At 30.8% G+C, this 24572-nt stretch overlaps 1 protein-coding gene across 4 annotated transcripts in view; it reads right to left on the bottom strand.

Annotated features, from left to right (window-relative positions):
• LOC143249922 (E3 SUMO-protein ligase PIAS2-like) overlaps window positions 1-24572 on the bottom strand; it is a 64775-nt gene that overhangs the window by 18729 nt on the left and 21474 nt on the right. For all 4 annotated transcript variants that reach the window (XM_076500533.1, XM_076500535.1, XM_076500534.1 and 1 more), the window contains 7 exons: window positions 18881-18965; window positions 14506-14632; window positions 13160-13294; window positions 12412-12517; window positions 11871-11944; window positions 11469-11629; window positions 1648-1796 (listed from right to left, as the gene is read on the bottom strand). In XM_076500533.1, coding sequence (XP_076356648.1) covers window positions 1648-1796; window positions 11469-11629; window positions 11871-11944; window positions 12412-12517; window positions 13160-13294; window positions 14506-14632; window positions 18881-18965 — 837 coding nt within the window. The remainder of the gene's footprint in view (window positions 1-1647; window positions 1797-11468; window positions 11630-11870; window positions 11945-12411; window positions 12518-13159; window positions 13295-14505; window positions 14633-18880; window positions 18966-24572) is intronic.

The raw sequence follows: 24572 nt of genomic DNA, 5'->3' as shown, positions 1-24572 counted from the left end.
AACACAAAAAAGTTACGAGGTCAGTCCGAGAGACCAAGCCCATACTGAAGGAGTTAAGTATGTTTGTTTGTTTTTTGAATTTCGTAAAAAGCTACTCGAGGGCTATCTGTGCTAGCCGTCCCTAATTTAGTAGTGTAAGACTAGAGGGAAGGCAGCTAGTCATCACTACCCACCACCAACTCTTGGGCTATTCTGTTACCAATGAATAGTGGGATTGATTGTCACATTATAATGCCCCCACACAGCTGAAAGGGTGAGCACGTTTGGTGCGACGGGGACGCGAACCCATGAACCTCAGATTATAAGTCACATGCCTCAACACACCTGGCCAGGAGTTAAGTAACCCTTACTATTTAATTCAGGGGCTTTTCTGATAACTTCTGATATAAAATACATTTTACAATGAGCTACAGGACTGGCCCATAAAACTACTTGTGTGAACCTTGCATTAGTCTCTTAATTACTTATGTTTCTTAAAATATTTACACATATGGTTAAGCACTTCAAAAACTAATCATTAATTCAGAATATATATGCAAAAACGGCTCGTTTTGGTTGAGAAAATATTTTACATAGAAGAGCGAACAACGTTTCGACCTTCTTCGGCCATCGTCAGGTTCACAAAGAAAGAGGTAACTGATCGGAAGCTGACCACATGTTTGGAAGGGGTTGTGTAACTGAGTGTCAGAATGTAGAGGGCGGTGTTAGATGTTTGAATATATAATTTTATGTCATTTATTTTATTATATTTAATATAGGTATAAAAGTGTTCCTTCATATTGGTTTATTTTGGGTTTAAGTGGTTGTATAAGTAAGGCTTCTTTAATTTTGCATTTGTTTATGCTTGTTCCTTTATTTAGTATCTGGGTGTTTTCTATGGTTATGTTATGTTTATTTGACTTGCAGTGTTCGAAAACGTGTGAAGGTGACTACCAATACAAAAGAACGCCTTTATACCCATATTAATATAATAAAATAAATAAAATTGTATATTCAAACATCTAACACTGCCCTCTACATTCCGACACTCAGTTACACAACCCCTTTCAAACATGTGGTCAGCTTCCGATCAGTTACCTCTTTCTTTGTGAACCTGACGATGACCGAAGAAGGTCGAAACGTTGTTCGCTCTTCTATGTAAAATATTTTCTCAACCCAAACGAGTCGTTTCTGCAAATATATTTCTCTACAAGTGGGTTTTCTCGACATCACTGATAATCATTAATTCATTTTCTCATGCATTAAAAACTGCTTAAATTAATATGATAAGTATAAATAACTCAAGACAGCCATATATCCACTTCATTTCTTGTTAACAGGTGTGTTAGCATAAAATCTTTTTCTCATATTATTTAACAATAAATCATCAAATCAAATTAATCAACATTTCTGAACTGTCAATATTAATTCATGGAAACTTATACTGATTGTAAAAAAAACCTTTCAAACGAAATTCAAAACCTCAGTCATACAAATAACAAAATATGTTCGTTTCACTGAAAAAAATGAAAGCTGAAACATACACTGCAAGGAAGCAAAAAAACTGATGAAATTACACAAGCATAGTTTCACAAATCTTAATAAGTCTGAATTACGAATCCTGTAATAAAATAATTTCTCATTTAGAAAAGCTAACAGTTAGCTCACTTGAAGGATGACGTAAAGGCTTCTGGATTACAGAGCTTCCAATAACTTTGTTTTCTTTCTTTGGTAGCACAGGTGTCCAAGTTCCATTTTCATGAAACTGAACTTCATAGCAATCAATGGGAGCTTCACTGAGGATTTCAGTGAAGAGCCTAAACACAGAACAATAGGCTTTGGTTGAAACACATTCTAATTACATAATAACTACCTGAACACAGAACAATAGGCTTTGGTTGAAACACATTCTAATTACATAATAACTACCTGAACACAGAACAATAGGATTTGGTTGAAACACATTCTAATTACATAATAACTACCTGAACACAGAACAATAGGCTTTGGTTGAAACACATTCTAATTACATAATAACTACCTGAACACAGAATAATTGGCTTTGGTTGAAACACATTCTAATTACATAATAACTACCTGAACACAGAACAATTGGCTTTGGTTGAAACACATTCTAATTACATAATAACTACCTGAACACAGAACAATAAGCTTTGGTTGAAATACATTCTAATTACATAATAACTACCTGAACACAGAACAATAGGCTTTAGTTGAAACACATTCTAATTACATAATAACTACCTGAACACAGAACAATAGGCTTTAGTTGAAACACATTTTAATTACATAATAACTATTTGAACAGAGAACAATAGGCTTTGGTTGAAACACATTCTAATTACATAATAACTACCTGAACACAGAACAATAAGCTTTGGTTGAAACACATTCTAATTACATAATAACTACCTGAACACAGAACAATTGGCTTTGGTTGAAACACATTCTAATTACATAATAACTACCTGAACACAGAACAATAAGCTTTGGTTGAAATACATTCTAATTACATAATAACTACCTGAACACAGAACAATAGGCTTTGGTTGAAACACATTCTAATTACATAATAACTACCTGAACACAGAACAATAGGCTTTAGTTGAAACACATTTTAATTACATAATAACTATTTGAACAGAGAACAATAAGCTTTGGTTAAAACACATTCTAATTACATAATAACTACCTGAACACAGAACAACAGGCTTTGGTTGAAACACATTCTAATTACATAATAACTACAATCTCATACATTCTACTTTTTGTTGATAAAACATTTAAAAGGATAATAAGATTCATAAAACACATAATATTTACATAAGAAAAAAATTACGGTGAGTTACTAATGTTTTTGTTGCAAGTCCTTGAGCAGTAGGTAGATATTAAAAGACTAAAATTTTCTAGATGGCAATACAAATTATCCAGGCATTTATAGGTCTTTTAATCTTATATCGGTGGTGGGAAAATGTGATACAAATGATAAAAAAAATGGTTTATAAATTCATTAATCGAAGTTTAAAATTTTTTTGGATAATCAACATGGTTTCATTAGGGAAAGAAACCTTTCCTTAAGAATATTTTAAAATTATTTGTGAAGGTTACTGCTTATATAGATAAGTAAAGACAGAGATTAGATATATCTGAATCTTCAGAAAGCATGTGGTAGCATGCCACAAAAAAACACTTGTTAAACAAACCTCTCTGTGTGGAAGGTACGTTAGTTCTTGAAAACAAAAAATGGCTGAATGTAAGAGAGCAGAAGGTTGTTATAAATAAGAGTTCAGTCAAACTGTATTATGTTGTAAGTAGCTCAAGTGTCCAGTGTTAAGACCTTCACTGTATTTTGATTTACATCAATGATATGGAGTATATTAAACAAATTACTCAAATTTCCTGTGGATACTAAGGTCTTGGGTATTGCTTATTGTAAGAAATATAAAATGACAACACAAGTAGTTAATGGTCAACTAGCATGTCATCAAACAGCTGGATTACTTACATAATAAAGATAGCATACAACGAGCATTGCCCAGTATAGGTAACTTCAAACAACTACATATAACTTTAAAAATATGTATAAAAATTTGTTTGTTACAACATAAAAAACAAGGTAAAACAAACATAAATTAAACAAAAAACGTTGCATTAATTGAAAATATCTCATGGTACAAGCTATAATGTGGGATATAAAATACGTTTTGAAGGTGACTGAAGCAGGACCCACATTGTGGTGGGGATACACCGTCTGTCAACCTTAAGCTTCATTTGCCAGTCTAACATAAAGAAAAACAGGTAGTAAAGGAATAGCAATGGAAATAATAGATATAGAAATTAGGAGAGTGGTACGTGGGTGTTCAGGCCCACAACATCTGTACCACTCTTCATTCCCTGCAGACAGTTGTGGGAAGGTGACTACTCTCCAAAGAAAAGAAAAAAAAAATTAATTGAGATAAAAATAAACTAATTCCATCTGGGTGTAAGTAAACTGAAACTTACTTACTGAAGTTAGCATTCCAACCCCAATTATGGTAGAAAGGCATTAGTTGATATAACAGAAGATGAATTATAATAGTATGAAGCATCCCATCCAGATATCTAAACAAACTAGTATAGCTCCAAACTACCAACAATTTATTAAGTCTACTGTGACTACCATGCTCTAAACAACCCTTTATATCCAGCAAGGTGTAAATCCACGTAAAGTAGTGCCAAGTTGTTAAATGACCTTATTCATAACTAAAAATAGTTCAGAAATTTTTAGTTAAATTTCTTTAATTGTTGTTTCTTCATATTTATTTAATACATTCTTATATTTGTTACAGAATAGTTTACTAATTTTATTTAAAGTTGATACTATTAATATTTGTATCAGAATTTCAACATTACTGATAAAATATTGTAATTTATTACAAATTTTACAATATCTGAATAACTGTGAAGTTATAATGTTTAAAACAGAAGGGTATGATACATTACTATTAAAAAGAGAGTGTCACACCCATCACAACTGTTATCCAGTTCCAAGTTTACTACCCAGTTTTTAAAAAAGGTTATGCAATTTTTTAAAGTTAAAGTAATATAAACAGACCTGCAGACAAACTATTATTATTACTTTATAATTTTATTATTATTATTATTTTATAAAAATATTATTTTATAAAGAAAATACTAAATAAAAATCAGAAATGAGCACAAAAAGTCACACGAGAGAGTGAAGACAAAAGTGGAAGCCGTCATAGAGATAGAGACTCGAGAGTGAAGACAAAAGTGGAAGCCGTCATAGTGATAGAGACTCGAGAGTGAAGACAAAAGTGGAAGCCGTCATAGAGATAGAGACTCGAGAGTGAAGACAAAAGTGGAAGCCGTCATAGAGATAGAGACTCGAGAGTGAAGACAAAAGTGGAAGCCGTCATAGTGATAAAGAGTCAGGTTAAATTGTTGTGGTTTCTCAAAATACTGATTAGTAAGTCACTGATCTTTAAAAGTGTACAAAAAAACACAAAAAAACATTCATTATATTCTCAAAATTTGCATATACCATAGTAGCTTTAACCTATTCTATTGAAAATCATGAACAGGGGACATGCCATCAATTTAATAAGTAGAAAGTTTTGAAGAGGCTATTTAACATTTTTCTTTATTAAATGATTAACAGCTTATTCACAACATGTAGTTGGTTTGTTGTTACTATCAATATTCTAGAACAGAAATAAGGACTATCATTCCAACCTTTTGACAGTGTGATCTGTAATAGTAAATACTGTATCAATATATAAGTTTGTGTACAACTTGTTTCAACTGTAGCTAACTGCAGCTAATACAGTGTGATCTGTAATAGTAAATACTGTATCAATATATAAGTTTGTGTACAACTTGTTTCAACTGTAGCTAACTGTTGTTAATACAGTGATCTGTAATAGTAAATACTGTATCAATATATAAGTTTGTGTATAACTTGTTTCAACTGTAGCTAACTATTGTTAATACAGTGTGATCTGTAATAGTAAACACTGTATCAATATATAAGTTTGTGTTTTTGTATAACTTGTTTCAACTGTAGCTAACTGCTGCTAATACAGTGTGATCTGTAATAGTAAATACTGTATCAATATATAAGTTTGTGTTTGTGTATAACTTGTTTCAACTGTAGCTAACTGTTGTTAATACAGTGTGATCTGTAATAGTAAATACTGTATCAATATACAAGTTTGTGTTTTTGTATAACTTGTTTCAACTGTAGCTAACTGCTGCTAATACAGTGTGATCTGTAATAGTAAATACTGTATCAATATATAAGTTTGTGTTTTTGTATAACTTGTTTCAACTGTAGCTAACTGCTGCTAATACAGTGTGATCTGTAATAGTAAATACTGTATCAATATATAAGTTTGTGTTTTTGTATAACTTGTTTCAACTGTAGCTAACTGTTGTTAATACAGTGTGATCTGTAATAGTAAATACTGTATCAATATATATGTTTGTGTTTGTGTATAACTTGTTTCAACTGTAGCTAACTGTTGTTAATACAGTGTGATCTGTAATAGTAAATACTGTATCAATATATAAGTTTGTGTTTTTGTATAACTTGTTTCAACTGTAGCTAACTGCTGCTAATACAGTGTGATCTGTAATAGTAAATACTGTATCAATATATAAGTTTGTGTATAACTTGTTTCAACTGTACCTAACAGTTGTTAATACAGTGTGATCTGTAATAGTAAACACTGTATCAATATACAAGTTTGTGTTTTTGTATCAGTTGTTTCAACTGTAGATAACTGTTGTTAATACAGTGTGATCTGTAATAGTAAATACTGTATCAATATATAAGTTTGTGTTTGTGTATAACTTGTTTCAACTGTAGCTAACTGTTGTTAATACAGTGTGATCTGTAATAGTAAATACTGTATCAATATATAAGTTTGTGTTTTTGTATAACTTGTTTCAACTGTAGCTAACAGTTGTTAATACAATGTGATCTGTAATAGTAAATACTGTATCAATATATAAGTTTGTGTTTTTGTATCAGTTGTTTCAACTGTAGCTAACTGTTGTTAATACAGTGTGATCTGTAATAGTAAATACTGTATCAATATATAAGTTTGTGTTTTTGTACCAGTTGTTTCAACTGTAGCTAACTGTTGTTAATACAGTGTGATCTGTAATAGTAAATACTGTATCAATATATAAGTTTGTGTTTTTGTATAACTTGTTTCAACTGTAGCTAACTGTTGTTAATACAGTGTGATCTGTAATAGTAAATACTGTATCAATATATAAGTTTGTGTTTTTGTACCAGTTGTTTCAACTGTAGCTAACTGTTGTTAATACAGTGTGATCTGTAATAGTAAATACTGTATCAATATATAAGTTTGTGTTTTTGTATAACTTGTTTCAACTGTAGCTAACTGTTGTTAATACAGTGTGATCTGTAATAGTAAATACTGTATCAATATATAAGTTTGTGTTTTTGTATCAGTTGTTTCAACTGTAGCTAACTGTTGTTAATACAGTGTGATCTGTAATAGTAAATACTGTATCAATATATAAGTTTGTGTTTTTGTATAACTTGTTTCAACTGTAGCTAACTGTTGTTAATACAGTGTGATCTGTAATAGTAAATACTGTATCAATATACAAGTTTGTGTTTTTGTATAACTTGTTTCAACTGTAGCTAACTGTTGTTAATACAGTGTGATCTGTAATAGTAAATACTGTATCAATATATAAGTTTGTGTTTTTGTATAACTTGTTTCAACTGTAGCTAACTGTTGTTAATACAGTGTGATCTGTAATAGTAAATACTGTATCAATATATAAGTTTGTGTTTTTGTATAACTTGTTTCAACTGTAGCTAACTGTTGTTAATACAGTGTGATCTGTAATAGTAAATACTGTATCAATATATAAGTTTGTGTTTTTGTATAACTTGTTTCAACTGTAGCTAACTGTTGTTAATACAGTGTGATCTGTAATAGTAAATACTGTATCAATATATAAGTTTGTGTTTTTGTATAACTTGTTTCAACTGTAGCTAACTGTTGTTAATACAGTGTGATCTGTAATAGTAAATACTGTATCAATATATAAGTTTGTGTTTTTGTATAACTTGTTTCAACTGTAGCTAACTGTTGTTAATACAGTGTGATCTGTAATAGTAAATACTGTATCAATATATAAGTTTGTGTTTTTGTATAACTTGTTTCAACTGTAGCTAACTGTTGTTAATACAGCATGATCTGTAATAGTAAATACTGTATCATTATATAAGTTTGTGTATAACTTGTTTCAACTGTAGCTAACAGTTGTTAATACAGTGATCTGTAATAGTAAACACTGTATCAATATATAAGTTTGTGTTTTTGTATAACTTGTTTCAACTGTAGCTAACTGTTGTCAATACAGTGTGATCTGTAATAGTAAATACTGTATCAATATATAAGTTTGTGTTTTTGTATAACTTGTTTCAACTGTAGCTAACTGTTGTTAATACAGTGTGATCTGTAATAGTAAATACTGTATCAATATATAAGTTTGTGTTTTTGTATAACTTGTTTCAACTGTAGCTAACTGTTGTTAATACAGTGTGATCTGTAATAGTAAATACTGTATCAATATATAAGTTTGTGTTTTTGTATAACTTGTTTCAACTGTAGCTAACTGTTGTTAATACAGTGTGATCTGTAATAGTAAATACTGTATCAATATATAAGTTTGTGTTTTGTATAACTTGTTTCAACTGTAGCTAACTGTTGTTAATACAGCATGATCTGTAATAGTAAATACTGTATCATTATATAAGTTTGTGTATAACTTGTTTCAACTGTAGCTAACAGTTGTTAATACAGTGATCTGTAATAGTAAACACTGTATCAATATATAAGTTTGTGTTTTTGTATAACTTGTTTCAACTGTAGCTAACTGTTGTCAATACAGTGTGATCTGTAATAGTAAATACTGTATCAATATATAAGTTTGTGTTTTTGTATCAGTTGTTTCAACTGTAGCTAACTGTTGTTAATACAGTGTGATCTGTAATAGTAAATACTGTATCAATATATAAGTTTGTGTTTTTGTATAACTTGTTTCAACTGTAGCTAACTGTTGTTAATACAGTGTGATCTGTAATAGTAAATACTGTATCAATATATAAGTTTGTGTTTTTGTATAACTTGTTTCAACTGTAGCTAACTGTTGTTAATACAGTGTGATCTGTAATAGTAAATACTGTATCAATATATAAGTTTGTGTTTTTGTATAACTTGTTTCAACTGTAGCTAACTGTTGTTAATACAGCATGATCTGTAATAGTAAATACTGTATCATTATATAAGTTTGTGTATAACTTGTTTCAACTGTAGCTAACAGTTGTTAATACAGTGATCTGTAATAGTAAACACTGTATCAATATACAAGTTTGTGTTTTTGTATAACTTGTTTCAACTGTAGCTAACTGTTGTTAATACAGCATGATCTGTAATAGTAAATACTGTATCATTATATAAGTTTGTGTATAACTTGTTTCAACTGTAGCTAACAGTTGTTAATACAGTGATCTGTAATAGTAAACACTGTATCAATATACAAGTTTGTGTTTTGTATAACTTGTTTCAACTGTAGATAACTGTTGTTAATACAGCATGATCTGTAATAGTAAATACTGTATCATTATATAAGTTTGTGTATAACTTGTTTCAACTGTAGCTAACAGTTGTTAATACAGTGATCTGTAATAGTAAATACTGTATCAATATATAAGTTTGTGTTTTTGTATAACTTGTTTCAACTGTAGCTAATCATAATTCAAGGTATGAGTTTGCAGTGATCATTGTGGTGAATTTGTTGTTTCGCTTCACTGCAATTTAAATGAGAAGTTCACACATTAATCTTATTGTAAAATCATGTAATATTTGTTACCGAGTATCCAAGATTAGCTGTGACGATCAACTGTACTGGTTTATGATAGTGCAGGTGCTCTCAGTAGTCTTGTAATCTCCACTGTGTGTTATAACAACAGATGGTTTTAGATGCTGTAATGTTCATAATTTAAACGTACGTACATACAACCAGGGTAATAAGTTAAATATTACTTTGTTTTGTTACCAGTTGCCAATAAGTTATTATTATTGAAAGAAACAGTTAGAAGCTTTATACTTTGATATTAATTTGATAGCCACTAAATTGGTACTCATTACTAAAAGTTATAAAATGGAGAAATGTTTGAGTTCCAGTATCAAGTAAAGAATAAAAATCCTGTGGTAGGTATTTTAGTTTTACAGGAAGATGAAATTTCCAACTGTGGTGGTTTGAGGATATTGATATTTTCCTTTTCCCTGCTTGCAATAGAATTTTCATGTAAACATTGAGAATTTGGATTAAATTTTCAGTCTGGCTCATTTTTGTCCCAAGTAAAAAGTGAGAACACATGCAGTAGCCTATTGTTTCATGTTTACATTATCTTTCACATATAATTATCTACTGTTTTCTTTTACTTTTTCATTGAAACATTCGTAACTTTATATCACCACTACTTTTAGATGTGCGTGTTTCTTATAGCAATGCCACATCGGACCATCTGCTGAGTCCACTGAGGGGAATCGAACCCGACTTCAGCATTGCAAATCCATAGACTTACCGTTGTACCAGCAGGGGACATTCAGATATGCTTTTGTTGGAAAATGAAGACAACTACACACATACAGTAAATTTAAATCGTGTGGTATCATGGTTCATATTACTCTACCTTCTACGTGTTGGAAAGTATTGTGTTCATAGTGGTAAAACAATTTTGAGGTACCTGGATACCCACCCAAATTACCCATCTTGTTAAAATTTTTGGCACCCATTCAAACACTAATAGTTTGTCAAAGAAGTATATGTCCACTGCCATTTTCTCTACATTTTGCAAACTGGTGAACTGTATAATAGAACTGTGTACAGTCCATTGTAAGACTGTCTATAACATCTTAACATTACTGAGTTAGAAAACATTATCACTGAGAGAGAAGAGCATTTAACAATAGTTGGCTAATATACCTTTTTAATGTTTAAGATTTGTGTATAAATGTTCAGCTGAACTACTGTACATTTCTATTCAGATTGTGCATTTTGGTTTTATTGTAGTTTAATATATCTTTGAACAATTATGCAGTTTTACTATCAGTAACATCTAGTTATTGTAATTTTTTATGGAAATTTATATGGCTGTTTTTAAAACCATAAATTTATGTTATTTGATGTCTTTGTAAGGTGCACACATTTATATAAGGTTAAAATATGTAGATCCATACGATTTATAAGTTTGGATATTCTAACAAAACTTTGTTAAAAACACAGTTTAAATAGTATTTAGATAAAAGTTATTTAAATAACACTTAGATACAGACAGATTAAGAGCATTTTACTACAAGTGTTTTAACAATACTTTACCAAGAAAACTCTTATCAATTCTTAGTTAGAAGATACTTAAACATTACTTTGGTAAGAGATAGAGTAACACTGTAAAAAACTCAAAACTATTCAAATAGAATCATAATCTCCATGAAATTATAACTGAGTAGTAAAACTAAGATAAGTTTTGTAACAATCTAATGTGCATATTCAAAATGTTTCTTGTACATAAGAGCTGGTTATACAAGTGTTCAGTTTTGTTCTTGACCCCACTGACCTGAAATTCATGTCATTTCACTTCTGTATTTCAATGAGATACTACAAAAATACTAAGTCTGATGTTACCTTTTGGTCACATATATTGCCAATGTTCCACCATAAGCAAAATTTAAAAACCACAAAAGAATTTCACTTCCATTACACATGAAAAGCTTGTTGATAACTTTTAAATGTTGCAACATACAGAAAACAAACAGCAACATACCAAGCTTTACAATTAGGCTGACTGTAGTTGTTCTATAAAACAGGGAATATTGACTGTTAATTTTAATCTACAGAAAGTTTAAACCTACCCATCAATCACCAAGTTTGAGAAAATGGCAGGTTTATCACACACTGGACATATCCACGTCGGCTTCTTTTCATTCATTTGAAGGTACAATGATGCATCAAAACACTGCACATGGACACAAGTAGTGACTCTACATGGAATCTGCATCCTCATTTTACCCAACTGTAACAGAATGATCACAACTTAAGAAAAGATCAGTGAAAAACATAACAGTCAAAACAAAGATATAAACTGAGGTTCACCTACCGGACACAAAGATATAAACTGTAGTTCACCTACCGGACACAAAGATATAAACTGTAGTTCACCTACCGGACACAAAGATATAAACTAAGGTTCACCTACCGGACACAAAGATATAAACTAAGGTTCACCTCAAAGATATAAACTAAGGTTCACCTACCGGACACATTAAAGATCCTCTTAAACTGGTAGTAGCAATTTCTGAATCAGGGTCATGCTGCAACTTCTCTTTGACTGAAAGATTTCCACAAAACAGTCATTACATACACCACATAAAACAGTCATTACACACACCACATAAAACTATAATAACTTGGTTAAATTGGGAATTCAATATGTTAATATATGTATAAAGAAGTGGTGAACACAACTAGAGGATATATGACTTAGAACAAAAATATATAATTGTAGAACTAAGTATATTTATTTTTAATCATAAAAGAAATTCATGAAGTAACATCAAGGAGTTATAAATGTTTGCTTTTTAAAATTCATTTTTTATTATTAATATAATATTATCAGAGTCATGAGTTTAAGGTTTAGTTTGGTAATAACAACCAAATCTTCACAGATTCTAAATTGCAACAAACTCAAAACTTGCTACTAAAAGAAGTAAGACAGTATTGAAATAAATGTTAATGTAGATAACTTTCTAAACATTAAAATAATTCTGTATTATAAATAAAATGACAAACACATACTCATTGCTCTAGTATGGTCAGGATTTTTTATTCCTGAACTTCTAAGGCGAGAAAGTAAGTTGGAAGAGCTCAATCTTCTTACTAGATAAACAGCTACCGAATATCCCTTTAAAAAAATACGACAAACAAGCATATTTGAGGTGTAAACACACGTACTTAATATTTAAAAACAATAGATCAGAAGAACAGCTCAATACAATTGTATCTAATCAAAGAGTTCTTACAAAACATACCACTTTTTTAGAATACACACAGTTAAATAGAAGTTTAGTGAAGAAAAGCATTTTCTAAACCTGTACATGTATTTAAAATAATTAATGACTTAAATCAGGATTGCACTTTTTTGACCCACACAAACACTTCCAATTGAACAAATAATCATGCTGAAAGCAAATAACAGACCTCAACTCCCAAACTCCATAAAATCTCAATAATTTTCAGGTTATTAGAAAAACTAGTGTTAGGCTCTGGAGCTAGGTGCTAGTAAAATTCAGCTTGCTATGACAGAAACTTAGCATCAGGCTCATGAAAAACATTCAGAAATAGATCAATTATTTGTCATTTCATCTAGTAAGGTACTGCAAAATGTAGAAAAAAAACTACTCAAATATCACAGAACATTTCAGATAAAACATACTATTAGAAAGAATATTTTAATATTTATCTTACGACTACACTGTATAATAAACTGTATTACTACTACATTGTATAATTATAAACTAAAAATTTTTATTAATTACTAACATACCCGACCATATTCTGATGTCCAAGACACACTAATATGATTGGCAACAGTTGGACACAACCTACAAAGTCCTGTAATATTTACTGGTCGACTAGGTCGTTTTGGTTCCACTCCAGGTTTGTTGGTAGGAATCGGGTTCTATTAAAACAATATTTGTAATTATTATTATTACAAAACTATTCACTTTCATTACTCTCCTTCATGATTTCAGGAACAGTATATTAAACAATTACAATATAACACAGAAAAATGTTAATTTACCCTAATATTCCCACAAATAGAGTCAAAATTAAAATATTATGAAAACTTTAATAGCAAAGTGCCCTTAATATATGAAAATAAGCAATGCAAAGCTGAATTCCACATAAACCACACTAAATTTCTGAATTTTAAGGCATCTAATTTTGTTTGCTGTTGATGAGCTGCATGTTGCCATGACATGGAGAGATGTCAACAAGAGGTTTCAGGAAGAAGATTAGCTGTGTCCATTTTTTTCTTTCTTTATTATTGACCACAAAGTTTTAAAAGAACTTTTCTTCAGAGTTTAAACTGCTAAACATTTCACATTTATTTTGATTGTATTTCACTGTCAAAAACTATTGACAAAAGATAAAACAACAAAACACTGCTTACATTTAAGTGGCACCCCTATACTGTATTCTCAAGCAACAAAGCATGCACACAGAAATGAGCTGACGTGACCTTTTGTTTGAGAACAGGACATGGAATTTAATAACTTGTATCCTACAATGTTTGTAATGGGAACAACTTTAAGGTTCTCTGCATCTTCAATTGACTTCAAAATTACTTATTAACTCTTTATATTCCACTCTAGTGATAAACTTTATCAATATCCTTATTTTTATTCAAATCTGTTTCTACATCTGTAATGAAATCGTCTTTCTGGAAATTTAGATTTAGAAACTTATTACACTTTACTGTTTAAGTACATTAATCTGTTTATCATTTAATATATGATTTAATTATTTTTATTTTACTTGTTAATTTTGATAGCAGTTCCAACAGCTTATTTAGTTTTCCTTCATTTTAGTTATAAAACATTTGTTCATGAATTTTAAGATATTCTAATTTACAAAAACAGTTTCTAATATACTGTATAGATTTTATTATCATAGGCTTGTGAGCAAAGTCAAAAAACATATTAAGAATTTTCTTTTACTATATTTAACCAAATGGTTTGTAGTACAGTTATTTACAGCTTGCATTACACAAATATCAATTTTTTTGTTTTTACATTCAACATATAAAAACTTAGCATTAACATGAGTATCAACTTTAAAAATGATTAAAAACTGTTTTACATGTAGCTAAAAGTGTCAGTACTTTACCGGGAGAGGACACATTTTACAGTTGACCCTAACACATATACTAGGAGGGAAGTTGTCTTCCTGTTCACAGCTGGTCTCAAGAAGACAAAACCGCAGCTGGACTTGAACTCCATAATCTTTGCTTCCTCTACAATTGAATACATCTTAATTCTTGTTCAAACCATAAATATAGTTTTATTTATAACATAATTTTTAAGCAAACTCTAATTGGCAAGTAACGTTTCATACAACATTCAAATTGAGAAAGAATTATCATTTGAAACTAGAAATAGCATAAAAAAGAAAGATTTAATGGTAGTTGGAACAATGAAAAACTGTAAACCAGAGTAATAACTTTGTCTAGGACAAAAAACATAAACAATGAAAAACTGTAAACCAGAGTAATAACTTTGTCTAGGACAAAAAAACATAAACAATGAAAAACTGTAAACCAGAGTAATAACTTTGTCTAGGACAAAAAAACAAACAATGAAAAACTGTAAACCAGAGTAATAACTTTGTCTAGGACAAAAAAACATAAACAATGAAAAACTGTAAACCAGAGTAATAACTTTGTATAGGCCAAAAAGAAACAATTAAAAACTGTAAACCAGAGTAATAACTTTGTCTAGGACAAAAAAACAATTTCACTGATTTTAATATTTGTAAATGCAACCTTATTTTTACATAGTACATTAAATTTCTACATTGATTCACAATCATTAGCTTTCTCAAGCAAGCATCTCTTGGCAACATTCTATTACATTACCACATAAATGTGTACAGCTATTACAACTGATTTCCAGATCATTATATACAAATTTAAATTCACCAAAACAGTCTGATAGAACTGATAAGACTAGTTTGCAACTGATAAAGTACATGAATAACGACCTCATAAAACAATATCTACTGTTTAACTGGATAAATTACGCATAGTTCAACACCATACCTTTAAACACACAAAACAAAGAAATTAAAAAAACAAACAATTGTGAATTATGTTTTCTCTGGGTTTACAAGCAAATAAAAATAAAATTAGCTGCTATGTAAGAATTATTATTTTAAAACACAGAAACATTTCCAAACCAATAAGCTTACAAAGCTTTGATTCAGTCTAATCTATAATTATTTCTTTATATAACAGACAACTAGTACACACTATTATTGAGTTTATAACAATTTTTTATCTTTGAGCCAGTAATAATTAAACTATTGTTATTAAAGTAATTCACTTCAGCTTCCAAACCAATAAGAATTATATGATTGTTATTTTACCAAACAGTGCAATGTTCCACTAATTATTACGAAAAAATCATATATATATAAATTTTCTTTAAGTCAACACATGCCACAAAATACATTTTATTAAAAAAGTCAGTACAAACTCAAAACTATTAGAGAAGTGACATAATATAATAAGGAAAAAGAATTCTTCAACTATTCAAGTTTCTAGTTAACACACACTCCTGGGTCCTTTGCACAAGAATTTGTTGGGGAGCATGAGATTTGACCCCTCTAGGTACCAAATATGCACTGCAAAATGCCTCATAAACAAGACAAGCACAAGCACTTTGCACCATAACAAACTAAACAGGATGTAGTTTACACACAGCTGTTCATCATCAACTTATAACAGTTGTAATGAATGACAATAAAGTGCACTAAAATAAAACAGTGTGAAAGTACCAGTACCACATGATTAAACCTTCCACCGTGGGTAGGTTAAAGTGTGTATGCCACAACCTTTCACAGAGTTATATTCAAAATTAGACTAGTTTTATTTTTTTTAAACATATATAAACAAACCAGGTTGGTCAAATAAACCAACCTCCTACAGATTTATGATACAAAAATACAAAAATTAGAGTTTTTCTGAAAAGAGAACAAAAAACATTTGAGATTTATTCAGAAGATTTTAGGAGTTTTGAAAATACTTGAAAATTTTCAGACGAAGAAAAGTACTTTAAATTAATTTTATCATAAAAACTACTTTGCACTCAAAGAAAAACAACATGCAGCATGAACTGTAAATAAAGTTTTTAACTGAACATTAACATGACATTGGCAGAAGGTAAACATGTGGTTATGTTGTAAATACGGTTATTCACTGACACTGAAGTTTTGTTTTTCTCAGGTTATTAAATTCTACCAATGAGACTCTTGAAAATTAGTTTGGGACCCTTTAAAAATCTCTCTGGGATTCTTTGTTGTAGGATCCTGGTGAGAAGCTTGCTATTTTAAAGGAACATCACAATATGCCTATAACAAATCTATCTTGCACCATGACTGTTTCAACACAGAAACATTCTTAATCATTCAAACACATAATTTTACTTTTTAACAGAAGTTGAACTCACACTTAATGTCTTCATTTTCAAAAGTAACTACTACCTACAGATCTAAGGAATAACTAGGGATATACAAATGGATCCCATCTTTGCCAACCCCTATTTGCATCTGTTCACACAACATTAATGAATATGGTTACCAGTTAAAAATGAGGAACAAAAGACAATGTAAAAATAACAATAAATATACTCTTTGTTTTGCACATAAGTATTCAGAGACTTGGCAGTGGGTGAGGCCTCTTCTGATATAGGGACAATGGCCTTAATAGCTTTGAAATAACAATAACAGAGAAAGCGAGTTCAATGGCAATGAGAACAGGTTCTGAGATCCTCAAATCACGAGGTGTGTGAATAATGTTATGACAATGCACCAAATTAATTATTTGATAAAATTCAGATATCCAAATTAATTTAAATTACTATATAGTAATTTACAAAGAAGTAAAAAAAACAAAGTAATCACTAAAGTAATTTATCACATGGATTAATTCCCACAGTTCTATCAGACAACACTGCCTTCTTTCAACATTAACATGATAGATAACATCTGACCAATAATATGTCATAAAGAAACATATTCACACACATATTTACTTTGAACCTTTTCACTTGTATGGTAATAAAAATGTAAGGTCACACAAACACTTTCTTCAACTTTGCAAGATATCTAGTAACCATAATGATCACAAACAAAAACAAAAGACACAAAAACTTTTCTTTAATAGAAACTATCATGATTCTCTTATTCACAATGCAACCACCAAAGCTAGAGCATATGCTTGAGATTTTTCACCTTGTCAAGAACAAACATTTGTGCTTAACATCAAAACAAAGACATTTACATAATACTTACTGAAGAATCAACTGATGAATCTATTTTCAAGAATCCACCCATTATAGTTTAGTGATACAACCATAATCAATGAGAAATATCTGTATACAGCACTCTTAAACAATATGAAACAGCAGCACATGTATACAAGAGAAATATGCCAACTTCAACATAAGACAATCCTTCCAATACACTGGTGAAGGTATTGTTTATTCTGTAATTTGTATAAAGTGCAGTAGTTTATACACTGGACATAGACTTATTGACCTGTAATGAAGCCCACAAATGTTTAAATCATATTAAACTACAGAATCCAGATAAATGTACAGGCAATTTGACAATTACAGGTTCAAAATTGAGAATTATTTTATTCTGGAACATGCTACAACAGACATTTCAAAAGACAATGATTATAAAGGAAATTAACCTAGGAACCCTAAAGCCTCCTGGTCTAAAATAACAGTCTTCTTTCTTACAGAATTTCACTTTTCCATAATCTGTTTCAATTTTAACTTGTATTATTTATTATTTTATTGTTTATTATTTTAATTATAATTTTTACATCCATATCAAATTGTTCATGCAGTTTATCATTTTCTTCATACATTTTTGTTTTAAACTTTAAGATCTGGTGAAGAATTCTGGTTCATCTTCTAGTAAAAGATATACATACAGCTTGCAAATTTGGTAGCCGATCCAGTTAATTCTTATCTTCGTTACCCACACAGTTAACAACATTTATTTTTTAACCATGGCACAGCAGCCCATAGAATGGCTCCCAGATATTTTTCAAGTACAAAACTTTATCTCATAGCTCCCTTTCTCATCCAATTATAGCCACGGCTATAGACGATTTCCTCTTGCTTTTTTATAAACCTGCTTAACTTTGGACATGGAGTGATGTTATAAAAACTACCTTGACGTTGCTATATCATAAACTTACCTTGACATTGCTATATCGTGATCTTACCTTGACATTGCTATATCGTGAACTTACCTTGACATTGCTATATCGTGAACTTACCTTGACATTGCTATATCGTGAACTTACCTTGACATTGCTATATCATGAACTTACCTTGACATTGCTATATCATGAACTTACCTTGACATTGCTATATCATGAACTTACCTTGACATTGCTATATCATGAACTTACCTTGACATTGCTATATCATGAACTTACCTTGACATTGCTATATCATGAACTTACCTTGACATTGCTATATCATGGGCTTGTTGTGGTGTTAAATGAAAAGTGAAGCTGTCTTCTTGAAATCTCCCTGGTTTTGTGGGCACTAAAAATCACAAAATAAAATCATTTAACTTGCAATTTTAAAAGCTTGGCACTTGAGCACCCAAGTATTTCTTTCACTCTGGGTATCCTTTACGAGAGACAGTTTTAGTGTCTTATATTCAAAATTCCAGTAAACTACTTTGTGTTTATTACAGCACAAAATCTTAACTAACAACACATATCTTAATAGTATACAAGTTTTAAGTACCTAATTCTACAAATATTAAATAAAGTCCCAATTTCCCTTGGTATTCCACTCGTATTTTCTCTAGAAATCTTGTCTTCTCTATTTTTGCCACCACTAATTGAAAGAATAAGAAATTAAAATGTATATTAACCATGATAAAATTGTTATTGTTCAGAAAATCAAAATTTTTATAGCCTTTAATTTTGTTTAGTTTCAGAACTATTGAAAGAAAATCAAACATTTCCTGTTATATCTTCTTTTTCAGGATATGCTCAGAGTTTTCTCATACATTTAATGATATATATATATACATATAAAACCAATGAAAAGTCAAGGTTGTCATCTATCAATGACAAATTATGTAACACTGTGTTCACAATAGATAACTGTCAATTTCTCTCAGGGTATAAGCAATGTTCCAGTGAGAAACTTAATGAATAACTTGGATGAATTTGTAACAGTTCTTGTCACGCAGTTAGAAAGTCAGAAAAAAATGTGAGAGTTAGGGGAAATTGTAGATTTTTTGCATGTTATTAGTCTGTTTTTTTGTAATTTATTTAATTAAATAAAATTATTTAGAGCATTACTACCATCACTATAAACATAGATTTAAACGTTCTCAATGATCAAAATCAAGAGAGAAAAAGATAGTACTTTATTTCTTGTTTTTCATGTTTGTTATTTATTATTAGAAAACTAAAATGTAAAAACAGGGATCTCTTTAGGTAAGTTAAGATTAAATTAGCTAAAATAAATAATAATACAATAAAATTGTTTCACACAAGCAGCACATGGGCAATTTAATTTTACAGTGTAATGTGAGCTGCATGAGTCAGAATGATTTACAACTTATAAAGACACAGACAGCAGTTAGACACAACTCAAAGGGCAATACAACAACAAAATTTAATTATAAATAGAAGTATACTGTTATAAAGCTAGTTACTAAATGTAGTTTCACATTACAACTTGAAGCCATTTTAGGGATTACATAAAGAAAATTTAATATTTTTGAGATAAAATGTATTTTTAATCTTAACATGAAAATTACTTTATACACAGACCATTCAAAACAGAAACTCAATAAATTAATGGACAAATCCTTATTTTAGTTTATTAAAAATACTTCACTAAAAATATGACTATGTGAAGATATGCACACTATACTGAAAGTTAAAAGTATCAAATCTATATAACATTTAAATCAGTACAACAAGATCATGTGTAATAAACTTTAATATGTCTAAAAAATAATTCAAAATTATTACTTTTGTTGTAGATTTTAAAGTTAACATTTTCTTAAATCAAAAGTGTATTTCAAATAATACTTACATCCATTCATGCTACAACTACTATTCAACAGGTTTTGTTCCTACTCACCCCAGATTGTCCTTGATGTCTAAACATCAGTCTGGTTTTGTTCCTACTCACCCAGATTGTCCTTGATGTCTAAACATCAGTCTGGTTTTGTTCCTACTCACCCCAGATTGTGCTTGATGTCTAAACATCAGTCTGGTTTTGTTCCTACTCACCCCAGATTGTCCTTGATGTCTAAACATCAGTCTGGTTTTGTTCCTACTCAACCAGATTGTCCTTGATGTCTAAACATCAGTCTGGTTTTGTTCCTACTCACCCCAGATGATATTTGTCTTGTCACACTCTTTACCTGCATCAATGTGCTCTGTATCCTGTTACAGTATATAAGCACCTAATTCAGATGATGTAATGACTTTTTAGAGACTGACTCAATCTGCAGTATCTAACACCAGTTCTTAGTGGAAAGGAAGAACAAAATAGTGTGAGAAAGGTAAGTATTATCGAATATATATTTTCAATTTAGGAAAGTACTAACTTCCAAAGCATACATACTTCCTCTTATAGCTAGAATCCCCCACTGATAAGGTGAAAGGACAGAAAGAACATTATCCACACAGAAAGTATCTGCATAGATCATGGGCGTGTCAACAGAAGAGTGACACCCTAGTGGGAGAACTGAAATATATCTAGAGCAGGTATGCTTTTCACCCTGAACTTAGTTCCTGTATCAAGGGTGGAACTGTATTAGAGTGACCATCAGTATAGGCCAGCCCCAACCAGACACAACTTCCTGGACAAAGTTTACCACAGAGTAGGATCCTGTGAAAATGTTCCAAAAGACCCTGAAAGGTAAAGAAGAGACAAGCATACCAACAAAAATATTCACCCCTCTATATAAACTACTAGAAGTGGTTAAGATAGCTAAAGAGAGTAGCTGAAAACTATCAGATGAAGATAATACAAGGTTATATAAATAATGTGAGATAAGAGTACTGGGGTAGATCCACACACCTTCATGTAAATGTCCTCCAGCAGGCCATTCAACCAGTCTACTAAAGACAGAAAAACACGATGAACCTGATTAGATATGACTTGCAGAAGTCTTCCTGCCTTCAAAGAAAGCCAAGAATAAGACATACGTATCACTTTTGTATCATCATCATTCATATAACTGAAGATAAACCCAAGGGAAATGAAAGTTCCCAATTAATAAAATGTTTATGTCTAGCATCTCTAAAGGCAACAAAACCTTTAAGAGTCTTCATTGGAAAAATAAAAAAAAAATTATGACTGGTCATCCAAGTGAAATAGTGATCAGATTAATTAGTGAAAAGTTACTTTTATCATTCTACCTATGTTTTCAGACTGGTTCTTCTTCTTTATGATGCTGTTAGCCAAATGAGGGGGATAAATCCTTTTCACTAATTCATCCAAGTAAAATAGTGATCAGACAAAGTAGTGAAAAGGATTTATCCCACTTACTTAGCTAACAGCATCATAAAGAAGAAGAACCAGTCCGAGAACATAGGTAGAATGATAAATTATCCTGTGTATAATCAGCACAAAGCACTTCAACCAATAATGTCTGTAGCAATGAAGAATTAACCTTCAGGTAAAGATGATACATGGCATATGTTGGGGGTGTTGAGAAAAGGCATGTAATACCACTTTAATATACCAGTTAGGTAACTGAAATGGTCTTTGGGATAAAGAACCCAAGGCAACTTGAGGAATCCAGAGAGTACCGAGGACTCAAAGATTACTTTGTCACAAGTATCACGCATTAGTCAATAAGGCTACCTTATAAAGGACAACTGTGAATGATGCAAAAATACTGCCAAAGAGCCAAGTCAAAAACAAGTTATAGTTGGTCCTTATGACCAAAGTGGGTTGAACCTCGTGTCAATAAACAATGTCAACATGTTTGCTATTGTCCATTATAAGACTAAGCAAAGACTGAAACAGATACATGGCAACATTAAAATTGAAAATCTGATTCCATGTGAAGGTCTGCAAAACTTTCATGCATGAAGCTCGAACCTACAAAAACCCAGATGTACCATGGCTGGCTCCACAGAGGAAGTGGAAGAGGTACCACAGAAGCAAAAGCCAGGGTGTAGCTGCTATCAACAGGATCCAACAATGGGTTGGAAAAATTCTTAGTACTTTGGGTAACATATGAATTGGAGGAAAGGCTTAAAATTGCAATTCCTTTCCTCCTGACAGAATGCATCCATTGATAAAGCCTGAGAGTGAAGTACTGGGGATTAAACTGTCAGTAGTTGGGTGTTCCAATGAGTGGCTAACTCAAACATCAGTGATTCAAAATAAGGGCAAATCCAACAGAGAAACTCACAATGCTGCATCTTTTGAGAGAATAGCTTTGAGTCAAAACAGTTGATTTGATATTGCAGTTATCACCTGTGGAACATGACAAGATAGTAGAGTGATATGATAGGAGTGGTTCCAGAGGAGCTCAAGGATTGAAAACAAAGAGCTCTGGACCAAGTGCCCCCTTGATGGAAAATGTAAGATACTACAGTAGAATTGTTGGAGTAAGTTGATGATTTTCCACTTAATAAGCACAGACCACAAGAAGTCACTTTTTGAAGAGGAAGAAGGTCTAAAACATTGTGTGTGGAAGCCTCTTTCTCTTGCTTAGACATTGGAATTCCTGGTTGGTGAGAGATGTGCCTCATCCCTGAAGCAAGGCATTTGTGAATAGTTGGATCTCTGGATGAAGTGGCAACAAAGGAGCCCATAGCTTTTTAACATGACCTCAAGATCTAATAGAATAATCATGAAAAAGGAAACTGAAAGATTCAGTGTAATGATATTTATGATCCATTAACCTTATAAATGCATGAGGGATTTCAGTGATGCTCAAATTTCCAAAAGAAAAATAACATGATGTCCAGGAGTACCTTTAGTAGCAGCTTTAGAAAACACAAGAGAATGCAACTAAATTGAATATATTTCTCCATCTCACTATGAATAACATAATTGACAGTCAACTGAGAGAGACTCTACCCTCCTTTCTCCTGACTGTTGAGAAATACTAGATATCAGAGGTAAGATAAGAGACCTAGTTTGCTTCCGTGCCAGAAATAATAATCCAATAATTCATGCTTTATATTGGCTTGTCAAACAGAAAAAAATATTTTGAATGAAAATCAACAAGTAACATGAACACTAATTATCTCCTGACAGCTGTAGCAGAAAGAAATCTGTGAGTTAATGCTTTGTCAAAAAAATAACATTGTCTGAACTTGCATACTTTACATAACTTTTCAAACTTTAAAAAAAATTAAATATATTATGATAAAGAAAACCTACATCGTGCTGGATGAATTTGTTTCAAGTCTCAGCACTTACATTGTTACTTTTGACATTTGTCTAAAATCACAAAATATTTGTGACCCCAAATTGACATTACAATTTTACAAACTATAACATCTTATCAGTTTTGTACATATTTACAAAATTTCACAGCCTTTCAGTTATTATTAAGAGTCATTTGTAAAACACACAACATTTTTATTGAGGTACTTTCACTACAAATTTCTCCATGACAACATGGAGCCAAAAAGTTGACTGCTTCATGTGCACAGCAATTTAAGTTAAAAAATACTTCACCTTAACAATTTCAAATTTCATTTGTGTAATCTTAATAAAATTCACTCCTTTTCTCTCAGTAAATATTTTTACTTTGATATTTTCTCTACTGTAACTATGCATGATTTGATATTTTCTCTACTGTAACTATGCATGATTTGATATTTTCTCTACTGTAACTATGCATGATTTGATATTTTCTCTACTGTAATTATGCATGATTTGATATTTTCTCTACTGTAACTATGCATGATTTGATATTTTCTCTACTGTAACTATGCATGATTTGATATTTTCTCTACTGTAACTATGCATGATTTGATATTTTCTCTACTGTAACTATGCATGATTTGATATTTTCTATGCATGATTTGATATTTTCTCTACTGTAACTATGCATGATTTGATATTTTCTCTACTGTAACTATGCATGATTTGATATTTTCTCTACTGTAACTATGCATGATTTGATATTTTCTCTACTGTAAT

This window comes from Tachypleus tridentatus, chromosome 4, assembly GCF_004210375.1.
Source record: "Tachypleus tridentatus isolate NWPU-2018 chromosome 4, ASM421037v1, whole genome shotgun sequence".
Taxonomy (NCBI): Eukaryota; Metazoa; Arthropoda; class Merostomata; order Xiphosura; family Limulidae; genus Tachypleus; species Tachypleus tridentatus.
The sequence above is the reverse complement of the archived record's forward strand: the minus strand, read 5'-3'. Positions and strand labels throughout refer to the sequence as shown.